This window comes from Sphaeramia orbicularis, chromosome 8, assembly GCF_902148855.1.
Source record: "Sphaeramia orbicularis chromosome 8, fSphaOr1.1, whole genome shotgun sequence".
In the NCBI taxonomy this organism is placed as follows: Eukaryota; Metazoa; Chordata; class Actinopteri; order Kurtiformes; family Apogonidae; genus Sphaeramia; species Sphaeramia orbicularis.
In genome coordinates, this window is record NC_043964.1 from 12796654 (window position 1) to 12810669 (window position 14016).

Here is a 14016-nt window from a genome sequence, read left to right on the forward strand (position 1 = left end):
AAACAGGAGTTAATGCAGTGTTGCAGTGTGCCCTTGGGGTTCGGACCCTACGTGGGGCCGCCTGGAATTCAAATGGGGTCAACTGAAATTTCTAGTAAGTGATAAAAAAAACCCCAAAATATAAAAACTTCATTCATTTTCTGAACCCGCTTTATCCTCACTAGGGTCACGGAGGTCGCTTGGAGCCTATCCCAGCTACATAGGGGCGAAGGTGGGGTACACCCTGGACAAATCGCCAGTTCATCGCAGGGCTGTAATATAGAGACAAACAATCACATTCACACCTATGGGCAATTTAGATTAACCAATTAACCTATTAGTGCATGTCTTTGGATGGTGGGAGGAAGCCGGAGTACCCGTAGAGAACCCACGCAGACACAGGGAGAGCATACAAACTCCACACAGAAAGGTCCCACCCCCCATCGACTGGTGTTGGAATCAAACCCACAACCTTCTTGCTGTGAGGCACAAGTGCTAACCACTGCACCACTGTGTCGCCATATAAAAAAACTATACTATATAAAAACTTACTAATAAATAATATACAGTACAGACCAAAAGTTTGGACACACCTTCTCATTCTTTGCATTTTCTTTATTTTCATGACTATTTACATTGTAGATTCTCACTGAAGGCATCAAAACTATAAATGAACACATGTGGAATTATGTACTTAACAAAAAAGTGTGAAATAACTGAAAACATATCTTATATTCCAGTTTCTTCAAAGTAGCCACCCTTAGCTCTGATGACTGTTTTGCACACTCTTGGCATTCTCTTGATGAGCTTCAAGAGGTGGTCATCTGAAATGGTTTCCTAACAGTCTTGAAGAAGTTCCCAGAGATGCTTAGCACTTGTTGGCCCTTTTGCCTTCACTCTGCGGTCCAGCTCACCCCAAACCATCTCGACTGGGTTCAGGTCCAGTGACTGTGGAGGCCAGGTCATCTGGCGCAGCACTCCATCACTCTCCTTCTTGGTCAAATATCCCTCACACAGCCTGGAGGTGTGTTTGGGGTCATTGTCCTGTTGAAACATAAATGAAGGTCCAACTAAACGCAGACCGGATGGAATGGCATGTCACTGCAGGATGCTGTGGTAGCCATGCTGATTCAGGTTGCCTTCAATCTTGAATAAATCCCCAACAGCGTCACCAGCAAAGCACCCCCACACCATCACACCTCCCCCTCCATGCTTCACGGTGGGAACCAGGCATGTAGCATCCATCCGTTCACCTCTTCTGCGTCGCACAAAGACACGGTGGTTGGATCCAAAGATCTCAAATTTGGACTCATCAGACCAAAGCACAGATTTCCACTGGTCTAATGTCCATTCCTTGGGTTTCTTGGCCCAAATAAATCTCTTCTGTTTGTTGCCTCTCCTGAGCAGTGGTTTCCTAGCAGCTATTTGACCATGAAGGCCTGATTCACACAGTCTCCTCTTAACAGTTGTTGTAGAGATGTGTCTGCTGCTCTGTGTGGCATTCATCTGGTCTTTAATCTGAGCTGCTGTTAATTTGCGATTTCTGAGGCTGGTGACTCAGATGAACTTATCTTCAGCATCAGAGGTGACTCTTGGTCTTCCTTTCCTGGGGCGGTCCTCATGTGAGCCAGTTTCGTTGGAGCGCTTGATGGTTTTTGCGACTGCACTTGGGGACAAATTCAAAGTTTTTGAAATTTTCTAGACTGACTGACCTTCATTTCTTAAAGTAATGATGGCCACTCGTTTGTCTTTACTTAGCTGATTGGTTCTCGCCATAATATGCATTCTAACAGTTGTCCAATAGGGCTGTCAGCTGTGCATCAACCTGACTTCTGCACAACACAACTGATGGTCCCAACCCCATCAATAAGGCAAGAAATTCCACTAAGTAACCCTGACAAGGCACAGCTATGAAGTGAAAACCATTTCAGGTGACTACCTCTTGATGCTCATCAAGAGAATGCCAAGGGTGTGCAAGGCAGTCATCAGAGCAAAGGGTGGCTACTTTGAAGAAACTAGAATATGAGAGATGTTTTCAGTTATTTCACACTTTTTTGTTAAGTACATAATTCCACATGTGTTCATTTATAGTTTTGATGCCTTCAGTGAGAATCTACAATGTAAATAGTCATGAAAATAAAGAAAATGTGAAGAATGAGAAGGTGTGTCCAAACTTTTGGCCTGTACTGTATGTTGAGTTGACAGAGACAATCCCAAACCATAAAAGACATGACAAACTGTGAAGCTGAAACTGAAGCACTGTGGTACTGTTTATCTGTCAAATGTTCATTGTGGTCAGTTTCAGATGCTGCAGCTCTTTCATAATTCATAGTTTGAGTTATTATTTCTTTTTGTATTAATTGTCAGCCTTGTAAATCCAAGCTGGACTGACTGTACATATCCTGACCAAGGAAAATAAAATTCTACCTTCGTGCAGTAATCTACACCTGGCTTTTCTGCCTCTGTCCATAATAATATATATTATATAGACTAAATGTCCTCTAAAATTAATGTTTTATTGATGTAAAAATCATACATTCCTTCCATATAAACAGTTGATTTTATTGCATTTTTTTTTTGTTTATTTTATCTTCAATGACAGTAGATGGACACACTTGGTTTACATTCAGTTAATAATAGAGCTCGACCGATTAATCGGCCAGCCGATTAATCAGGCCGATTATAGCGTATCACCAATTAATCAGCATCGGCCAATATGTAGCCGATATATTAACTTTTTTATGCTGCGCGGAGATTCTGTTACTCGCTGATCCTGTGTGTGTGCGTGTGTGCTGCCCGGAGAATAAGAGGAACTTTAAAGCAAGTTAGTTTCACTTTGACTCCTGCTCAGACAATGACGCTATCACCCCCCCACACACAATCACATAATCCCCCCCACGCGCTCTGACGAGGATGGACCACTAATCCGCACCCCCCCCCCAAATCTTATGAAGTATTCACTCCCCCACACACACCCATGTCCGTGCACTTCCTATCTACCTCACAGTTTAATAGTGTAGGGGAGACTGGGGTCAGTTGTAACATGGGTCAGTTGTAACTCTTGCAGTTGCTCCAGTCAGGAACAACTTAGGACTCACCTAATTCACTCTGCACATGCTCAGTTTAGTCCTTAGTCCACATAAGAAGTTGTAGTGCTGTGAGGCAGACACATCAAAATTTGTGAATGAAAACATAATTGTGTGGTTAGTCATATTTTTTGCTCTAATTTATTTTTGTGATAGCATAGTTTGCATTTGAAAGTCGTGTAAATTATATTTGTGAGATAAACAAAGATTTATGCAACTGTTTATCCACCTGTCCACTATTATCTAATATAAGATTATTATATCCTGTGTAGATCAGTGTTCTTATTTCATATATTGGCCAATATATTGGTTATCGGCCGATATATTGGATATCGGCTTTTTTTTAGCCCCCAATATCGGCATCGGCCCCAAAAATCCCATATCGGTCGGGCTCTAGTTAATAACATATTTTACTGAAAAGGTCAGTTTTTCTCCCGTTACAAAAGTAGTGCATTACAGTAACAGATTACTTTTTGCTGTAACGCAGTAGTGTAAGGCATTACTAATCAATTTTCAGTAATAATTTACTCGGTACATGTTCATTAATAGTGCTTGCTTTACAACACACTTTTCAACCATACTTTAATTGCTCAAATGAAAAAAAAAAACAAACACAAAAAACAGCAAGACCATGAGACTTAAACCTCCTAAGACCCAGGAAATGTCAGCAAAGTACAAGCTTTTTTTGTTTTTTATTAAATAAGTGCCTATATTGGAAACATCATGATGCAACAGTTTTTTCAGATACAGTTTTTAAAATTTTTATGGAATGTCTTTTGTGGTGGACAGTTTTCTTTTCTTTTTTTTTTTGTATAAAGTTGTGAAACTCTTGTCCACAAATGTGGACAGAAAACCCAGAGCTGGGTCTTAGAGGGTGAAAGCAGTGTTTTTCAACCATGAGGGGTCGCCTGGAATTCAAAGGAATGAAATTTCTAGTAATTGATAAGAAAAACAAAAAAATAAAAACTTACTAATAAAAAATATATGGTGAGTTAACAGAGGCAATCCCAACACATAAAAGACATGACAAACTGTGAAGCTGAAACTGAAGCACTGTGGTTCTGTTTATCTGTCAAATGTTCATTGTGGTCAGTTTCAGATGCTGCAGCTCTTTCATAATTCATAGTTTGAGTTATTTATTTATTTGTATTAACTTACAGTCTTGTAAATCTAAGCTGGACTGACCGCACATATCCTGACCAAGGAAAATAAAATTCTCACTTTGTGCAATAATCTACACCTGGCTTTTCTGCCTCCATCCATAATAATATACATTATATAGACTAAATATCATCTAAAATGAATGTTTATTTGCAACATAGCATAGCAAACTATTATATGATCAAAAACAAATCAATTTTAGCAAAAAAAAAATAAAAAATGTCTGGGGTCGCCTGAAATTTCTAGCAATTGATAAAATAAATAAATAAAAACTTATTAATAAAAAAATATATGTTGAGTTGACAGTGACAATCACAATCCATAAGAGACATGATAAACTGAAGCTGAAACTGAAACACTGTGGTTCTGTTTATCTTTCAAATGTTCATTGAGGTCGGTTTCAGATGCTGCAGCTCTTTCATAATTCATAGTTTGAGTTATTGTTTGTTCAGTAAAATTCTCACTTAGTGCAGTAATCTACACCTGGCTTTTCTGCCTCCATCCATAATAATATACATTACATAGACTACATATCGCCTAAAATTAATGTTTATTTGCTACATAGTATAGCAAAACTATTACATGATCAAAAACAAATCAATTTTAGCAAAACAAATGTCTGGGGTTGCCTGAAATTTGTGATGTTAAAATGGGGTCATGAGCCAAAAAAGGTTGGAAACCACTGAGTTAATGTGTCTTCATGTACAGAGGCTATACTGTATCTGTACCAAGTTATTGTGTTACTACTGTGTGTTTGTGATACAAAGGGGAAGTGACAACATGACTTAGGTGTGGTTTTTTTTTTTCTCCATTCATATTTCCTGTTTCAGCTGCCATTTCTTACTCTGACACTGACACAGTCACCTCGTTCCTCCTTCACCTTGGAAATAAAATGGCACTTTTAATGTATTTTGCTATCGGGATTACGCTTATCTCCCCCAGCAATCAACAAGGTAAGAGATAAAGCACAGTGAACATGTATTTCTCTCTTGTTTGTCATATTTAAAGTAGAGAAGAAAGAGAAACTGTCGGTGGTGTGATCTGTGGTTTTCACGAGGCGAACAGTTTCCCTCCCTGTTTGTCCACAGAGGTTAATTTGTGATACTTAAAAAAGCTTTATTACTTTGCAGACTGTTCCATTAAAGACACTTCCTGTAGTGAAATTAAAACGGCTGACGGATTCAGATTTACACACGGGATTTCTGGGGGAAGTACAATCACTGCAGTTCGTCATCAGGTAAAGTATTTAGGTTAGATTTTTTCGACATGTTAGATAAAAGTTTGTTACACACTAACACTGATAAAGGTTTTTTCTCTCATGTATCATAAAAAGAAGAAAAAAGGAAGAGAAAGGGAAAGTGAAAGTGCATGTTTCCAGTTTTGTGTCGCACTTTTTAATAACTATAACTGTTGTAACTACAGCCCATTAAAATCATATATATTTTTTGCTCTGACTTGAACTTTATTAACTTTTTTTTAAGAAAAGAAAATAGGCCATACAAAATATACAATTCCACACTTTAAGCCAAGTACACTGACGACATGTGGACAACCTCAAACAAGACAAAACATAAAACAATAAAGACAATGCCAACAATACACATATACACTGCAAAAATCTAAATGTTACCAAGTGTGTTTTTCTCATTTCTAGTCAAAATATCTCATCACACTGGATAAGGATAAGACACATCCTCCTGAGACCTAATGCATTTTTGTCCACTGTAGGGGACAAAAGTTTCATAGTCTTACTTAAAAAATACTGTCCATTTCAAAGAACATTTCATTAAATAAATAAATAAAAATAATTTTAAAAATGTCTGGAAAAAAAACCTGTTGCATTATGCAGTCTCCAATCAAGACAATCGTTTAATGTGAAAAAGCTAAAACTTCCTCTTTCCTGGGTCTCAGAGGATAATCACCTAAAGAGGAACTTTTCAGAGAGATATATGAACTTATTTTTAGACAACAGATCTTGAAAATCTTATTTCAAGAAATCTTACCAAGATAATTTTCACTTGTTCCATTGGCAGATTTATTTTTTTTTTGCTTAATTCAAGATATTTTTTATTTATTGATTTATTTATTTATTGCTTAATTTATTTATTTATTTATTTTTTTGCTTAATTCAAGATTGTTTTGCTTAATTCAAGTTAAAAAAAATCTGCCAATGGAAGAGGTGAAAATTGTCTTGGTAAGATTTCTTGAAATAAGATTTTCAAGATCTATTGTCTAAAAATAAGTTCTTATATCTCACTGAAAAGTTACTGTTTAGGTGATTATGTCTTATTTTAAGTGTGATGAGATTTTTTGACAAGAAATTAGAAAAATACACTTAGTAAGGTTTTGATTTTTGCAGTGTAAAGCCTCCAATGTAGTAACAAAATGACTGTGGCCACCAGACACCGACTGGATATTGCGTTTTAATCAAAAATTATAACTGTCACATGCTTATAGTTCATTCATTTATTCATTTCATTTATTTTGAGCAAGTGCAAAAATCTAAATCTTACCAAGTGTATTTTTCTTATTTCTAGTCAAAATATCTCATCACACTTAAAATAAGACCTAATCACCTAAAGAGTAACTTCAGTGAGACATAAGAACTTATTTTTAGACAATAGATCTGGAAAATCTTATTTCAAGAAATCTTACCAAGATAATTTTCACTTGTTCCATTGGCAGATTTTTTTTTTACTTGAATTAAACAAAAAAAAAAAAAATTGAATTAAGCAATTAATTAATGGAACAAGTGAAAATTATCTTGGTAAGATTTCTTCAAATAAGATTTTCCAGATCTATTGCCTAAAAATAAGTTCTTATATCTCACTGAAAAGTTACTCTTTAGGTGATTATATCTTATTTTAAGTGTGATGAGATATTTTGACTAGAGATTATTCATTTCATTTTATTTGTTTATTTTGAGCATTTACAGAAAACGTGCACATTCAAAATTCCAAAATCATTCATCTACACTCAAAAAGGAGTGGGAAGAAGAAAAACTTATTTAATCCCACCCCATTCTCATCATTAAATAACTTAACATCATAACGTTTTAAATACTCACTCTTGTCCTTAGACTTCAAGCCAAAACAATGAACAAAAATAGTCCTATACCAAATTAGAATGAACTCAATCGACAGTATTTACATTATAGAACCAAAATGTGTATGAAAAATAGAAACAAAGTATATTCCTGGTGGTGTTACCATGGGAAACAGATAACCATCGATTTACATTATAATAATTACAATACCAACAACGGTAAGAAAAACTACAATACCACATGTGGTAAAGAACAGCAATAATTACATACCGACAATGGTAAGAAAAAAAACAAACTACAATACCACAAATGTTAAAAGGCAGCACATGCCATACAACAAGCACACATTAACATTATAAGAGGGTCAAAACACAGTAATGTCCTGTCAGAGAGCAAACTTTAATTAATTACCATTCCAACATTTACTTCAATATAAAGTAGCTCCTTGTTTTGGATAATCCCTTATGGTCCCACGAAAGCAAAAATTAATTTAAAAGTAAAAATGTGGGTCATTTAGCAACACTAATCTGTCAAATTGTCTCTAAAATGTCCCATCAGAGAGATTTCAAATACTGTGTTTTGACCCAAGACATAATATTGATGAGAATGAGAAATGAGAAAAATACACTTGGTAAGATTTACATTTTTGCAGTGTACACGGTTACAGCAGTCATTACTGATCTCTGAGTCATATTCAAATTCTTGAGCTGGACACATCATTGACCTGCACAGGAAAAGTAGCGGGCTCTTTTGTCAGTGTAATCATTTACTCTTTTTAACAGTCTGTACGATCATCTTTCAAATGTTGCCAGTTGATTAAGTAAAATGATATTCTTATTATTTGTCAACAGACTGTGATTGCCCATGGTACACTTAGTCCACCATCTATTGAGAAAACCCCAGAGGTGAGGAGCATGGACAACTCTTCTATAGTTACGGCGACCTGTGATGATCTAAGAGTACAAGTCACACATCGTAATGTAAGTTCTGGTCTGTTCTAATGTGTACTTGTCTTACATCCTCCTAGAATGTCAAGTCAAGTCAAACCACACGCTGCATACTTTACTTTACATGTGTAAAATATAAACTGATGCACCTTCTGCTTTTCAAGGGTCAGTACATAAGTGAGAGCTGTGTGGATTTCAGAGTTGTTGGTAAGAAAGTAGGAAACTGTCAATGATATTGATAATCTCATTTAATCTTATCTCTTACATTTGCATCACATCAATCAGCTGTACCAATAATGCCACATGTGTTATTTAAACAGACAAGGTGACGCCTTCTGATCTTGAGGGGGAAGTGACACCACAGCTGGGCAACATCGGTAAGACATGATTTAATCTAAGACACTGGTTTTCAACATAGGGCCCATGGGCTAAAACTGGCCCTCCAAAGGGTTCAATCTGGCCCCCAGGATGATTTTACCAAGATTATACAAAGGCAAAACTAATTTTTTTTTGTATTTGTAGATCCAGGGTGTGATTTGTCAAAAGAAAAAAACACAGAGGGGGGGCTGTTTTTTTTAATTTTTTTATGTGTGTGTGTGTCGGCGCCAGGGTGGGGTTGGGGGGCAGTTATGCTGCGTTCCAGGCCATTTTTTGAGCCCATAAGCCACGACTTCAAACCATGACTCACGACTTTGTAATGTTCCAGGCAAGTCACACCAAACTGCCTGAGCGCAAGGAATTGTAGTAGCCAGACGGAAACAAACCAGCATGGTGGACCGTACATTTTGGTCATTTACAATCATTTCTATTGCTAAAGGTGTTTTCTCTTTGCTTATTTGAGGGAAACAGAGGAGGAAAAACAGCGCATAAGGCAAGAGAAGCTGTTATACTTTTTATGTTAGGTTTTTTGTATATTTGGATAAGTATTTGGTATTAATTTATTCTTGCACTCAATGGACTGAAAACTAGGTAACTCTAGGGTCACTGCTGATTATACAGAACATTTGCAGACAAATGTCAGCGCAATACCTTCTTTTAATAAACAATCTGTATAAACACACATCCATGGGGGCTGCCACTGCTACTCAGAAATGGGAGTATATCGATCTGGTACGAGTTCACGGGTGGGAAGTCACAGGTGTGGTTTCCATTCCAGTGCCTTTTCTACTGGTGAAACAGGACAGGTTGCCTGGAATGCAGCATTATATACGTGGGGGTGCGGTCCATAACTAACATAACTAACGCTGGCGTGAAATGAAAGTGAAACTTTACATACTTTCAATGTCCAACTCCTGGGTTCTATTCCTCTATGGACTCTATGCACAGCCCCACTACTTCCTGAACTTCAAGTGGGTCCTTTATTTCCTGTCTTTCATTATTGGACACACTGATTAATCCAGGTGTGTCTGCTATTTCTTGTTGTGACTACTGATTACTTAGACACACCTGGATTAATCAGTGTATCCAATAATCAAAGACGGGAAATAAAGGACCCACCTCAAGTTCAGGAAGTAGTGGGGTTGTGCATGGAATCCATTCTACAGTGGATCTTATACGAAAGTTTTCACAACTTCTGACCTGTTTCCACTGGACCCTGTCCACTGCTCTATGGCTCCCCCACAAATGCTGGGCCCCATGAATTTGTCCCATTTACCCCCCCATATGTTCATATGTGTGCATTATAGATGTTCCAAAGATGTGGAGATGAAATCCTGAAATACATTTTTACCCAAAGGGAAGGCAAGGGGTATTGTTTGTGTCTTTGTTTGTTAACACTAGCAACAAAACTACTGGTTGAATTCATAAAAAAATGGGTTTATAGATTGACAATGACCCAGAATAGATCTGATTACATTTTGGGAACAGTAGGTCAAAGTAAAAAAAAAATTTAAAATCTTTTTTTTTTCCCTGTTTATTTATAATGGGTAGAATTTCACATGTCTGTAGCAGCAAAACTATTGGTTGAATTCATACCAAATTGGGTTTATAGATTGCCAGTGACCCAGAATAGATGTGATAACATTTTGGGAAAAGTAGGTCAAAGTTCAAATTTCTTATGATTTTTTTAAAATCTATTTTTCCTCCTGTTTACTTATAATGGATGAAATTTCAAATGTCTATAAAACCACCAATTCTGTTTCAATTCACTTCAAACTTGACACATATATTGAAGCAACTGAGCTGCTGACATCAGCACACACATAGACATGATAACATCAGCTGGATCGATGCCAAAATAAGACAAAATATGTGCGCGGGACGGGGCTTATTATGCCTGGCACCACTTGTTTACTGTTTAACTATTTAATAAGTTACTGTAGGTGAGGTGTTGGATTGAGAGGCAGGTTGTTAAACTGTAACATAGTGTTGGACACTGGGAATGAATGAAAATAACGGGATTAAATTAATTTACATTAGACAGGAGAAAGATGGAATGGTGAAATGATTAGACTGAATAAATAAACCAGGGGTGTAAACTCATTTTAGTTCAGGGGTCACATTCACCCCAATTTGATCTCAAGTGGGCCGAACCAGTAAAATAATAACAGTGAAAAAAGTAAAATTATATTATGATCAGGTTTACATCTACAAAGTTTCCTTAAAAATCTGAATAACATGAACAACTTGAATTGTCTTAAGAAAAACAAGTGCAATTTTAACAATATTCTGCCTCTGTCTATCAGTTTATGATTTACACATGTTCGTTACAATCGCACAAAACATTTAGTAAAAGGCAGAATATTGGTAAAATTGCATTTACTTTTCTTAAGATATTTCTGTTTGTTCATATTTGTTCAGGTTATTCAGATTTTTTGTAAAAGTATAATTTGGTAATGTAAACATTTTCATGTAATTTTCCTTTTTATACCAAAAAAACAAAGAAAACTTAGGGTTGTCATTATTTATAGATTATTTTGATAATATTTTACTGGTCTGACAAACTTGAAATCTAATTAGACTGTATGTGTCTGTATGTGGAACCTGAATTAAAATTATTTTGATATCATTGATCGTTAATATCTTCAGTGTAATTTTTGCATTTCACAGATTCATCCGGATTGGATCCTTTGGCGGGCTGGATTTGGCCCCCGGGCCACATGTTTGACACTTGTGAAATAAAGTAATAAAACAGAGTGAAAACAGGAGTTAATGTGTGTTAATGTAAAGACGCTGTACTGTATCTGTACACAGTTATTGTGTTACTATTGTGTGAATGTGATAAATGCAGTTACAAAGTGGAGTTGACACAATGTAGTAGAACTTACTTGTTTTCAGCATTTTTATTGTTATAGTCATGATAGTTTACATACTTTATTACTTTACAGAGTGCTCCATTAGAAACACTTCCTGTTCTCAAATTGAAACTGCTGGAGGATTCAACTTCTCATATGGGATTTCTGGGGGAAGTACAGTCACTGCGATTCATAATGAGGTAAGACATTCGGATTTTTGAAATGTATTTTTGCTATGTTAAATCAAACTTTTACTCTTTCCTGTTGTGCTAATTTAACCCCTTTATGCATATTGGTCACTACAGTGGACAGTAATTCTACAGCTGTTCTCTTGTATGTTCATGGATTTTATTGTTTTAGTTTCATATCAGCCACAGTGGACGCTTATGCGCCATCTCATACACTGACATTGAAAACATTACTGTAACTTTGCTGTTGTTGATAAACCTGATCTAACATGTTTGAGTGTAAATCAATTCCTTGTTATTGTTATTAGACTGTAATTAACAACAAAAGTTTTTCTTTTTTTTTGGCATATTATGTCCATGAAGTGAGTGATGACTACTATTAGAGTACACTACAAACTAAAAGTTAAGGATATTTCTTCTTTTTTTTTTGTCTTTTTTTTTGTCATTTTTTGCCATTTGTAAGTAAAACTATGTCTGGTCATTAAAAAAAAATGTGTTTCAGTTTAAGTCACACAAAAAAAGTAAAAAGCGTTGTGCAAGAATCCCAACTGAAAAAAAAAAAAAAAAATAGCCCAAAAATTAAAAATATCCTTAACTTTTTGTTTGTAGTGTATGTTAAAATGTGAAAAAAACATCAAATTAGCCTATCTAAAGGTTTTATTTCACAGTTTTCACACAGTATATGAATAAATACATGTTTCTTTGCTTCAAAAATTAAACACATGCTGTCCAGCTGAGTGGACATTTTTGCAACTCCATGAAAAATAGCTTCATAAAAAAAAAAAAAAAAAAAAAAAAAAAAAAAAAAATAATAATAATAATAATAATAATAATAATAATCGCATTGTTGTTTTTAATGCCCAAAGAGGAATAAAGAAAAAAATCTTGATTAATGTTCTCATAATTCATGCATGAAAGGGTTAATAACTACTACTTGTTGTGACTACAGCCCATCACACTGATATTTTTATTATTTGCCAACAGACTGTGATTGGCCACGGTCGGTTTAGTCCAGCATCTTTTGACTATACCTCAGATGTGAGGAGTATGGACAACGCTTCTATATTTACGACGGCCTGTGAAGATCTGACAGTAAAAGTCACACATCATGATGTAAGTTCTGATCTGGTCTAATATGTACTTGTTTTATATACTCCTAGGATACCAAGTCAAACCACAAGTGTGCTTTTATTCAAACGTGTAATCTGATGCAACTTCTGCTTTTCAAGGGACAGCACATAAGAGAGAGCTGCGTGAAATTCAGAGTTACTGGTGAGGAAGTGGGAAACTGTTAATAACAGTTTCACTGATGACTGAAAATACTGGTTGTATATTGATAATTTCATTTAATCTCTTACATTTGTATCACATTGATCAGCTGTACAAATAATGACACGTTTTACTTAAACAGACAAGGTGACGCCTTCAGATCCTGAGGATACACCACATTTGGGCTACATCAGTAAGTGATGATTGATTCTAAGAGACTCTATGTCTAACTACTGCAGCACTATATAACATGTAGATTATTATGTAATACTAACATCCAGACACGGTAGCATCTGTCTGTTTTGCAGTTGGTGGACCTGCAGTTGGTGCATTTGTTCTCAGTGTGGGTTTCTATTACATCTTTTGGAAACGAAAACAGAAGTGAGTTCTATTTTCTGTGTTTTTCATTCTTCTACTGGATCTATAAAGAGGAAGCGCTATTCATTTGTTTGTTATGACAGGAAGAAGAATCGTGTTACCACATTTGCTGCGTACATGAGATGGTTGATGAGCTGTTCCTTAATCAAAAAGAGTGAACAGACACCTGAAGGGTTAGTAAGCCATTTTTATCATTATTATTATTATTATTATTATTATTATTATTATTATTATTATTATAAGTAGCAGTAGTAGAAATATTTTTATAATTATTTACAGTTCATCCTGTTTATTAAGACACTCATAATTGCTAGATTTTTGGTAGATCAATATATTGGCTAGCCGATATATAGCGCCTATATATATTGAATTTTCAATATTGGCCATATGCCTTAATTTTTTTTTTAATGCTGATATTTGATCAGTAGTAAAAATGTTATAAGATATTTGATCAGGCACCTTTGTGGGCAGCATTTGAAGTTTAATAAATGTTGAAAGAGTACTATGTGTACGTGTATTAATAACTTCATTTATATTGCTGCATAAAAATCTTAATTATCTTACTGTTTCAATTGTATTTTACAGTAAATGTGCTTTAAAAACGAAATAACTCAGCCTTAAATATCGGCCAATTATTATCATTCTTATTATTATTATTATTATTATTATTATTTACGGTTCATCCTGATTATTTAGACACTCATAATTGCTAGATTTTCTGGTATGTCT

General features: G+C 35.5%; 1 protein-coding gene across 1 annotated transcript in view; it reads left to right on the forward strand.

Annotated features, from left to right (window-relative positions):
* The window catches only part of LOC115423993 (uncharacterized), a 37163-nt gene that overhangs the window by 13345 nt on the left and 9802 nt on the right, over positions 1-14016 (forward strand). The window contains exons 2-12 of the mRNA XM_030141052.1: positions 5057-5179; positions 5357-5463; positions 8124-8252; positions 8384-8426; positions 8540-8596; positions 11546-11652; positions 12625-12753; positions 12870-12912; positions 13052-13102; positions 13218-13290; positions 13371-13460. Of these exons, the coding sequence (XP_029996912.1) occupies positions 5119-5179; positions 5357-5463; positions 8124-8252; positions 8384-8426; positions 8540-8596; positions 11546-11652; positions 12625-12753; positions 12870-12912; positions 13052-13102; positions 13218-13290; positions 13371-13460 (890 nt within the window). The 5' untranslated portion in view covers positions 5057-5118. The remainder of the gene's footprint in view (positions 1-5056; positions 5180-5356; positions 5464-8123; positions 8253-8383; positions 8427-8539; positions 8597-11545; positions 11653-12624; positions 12754-12869; positions 12913-13051; positions 13103-13217; positions 13291-13370; positions 13461-14016) is intronic.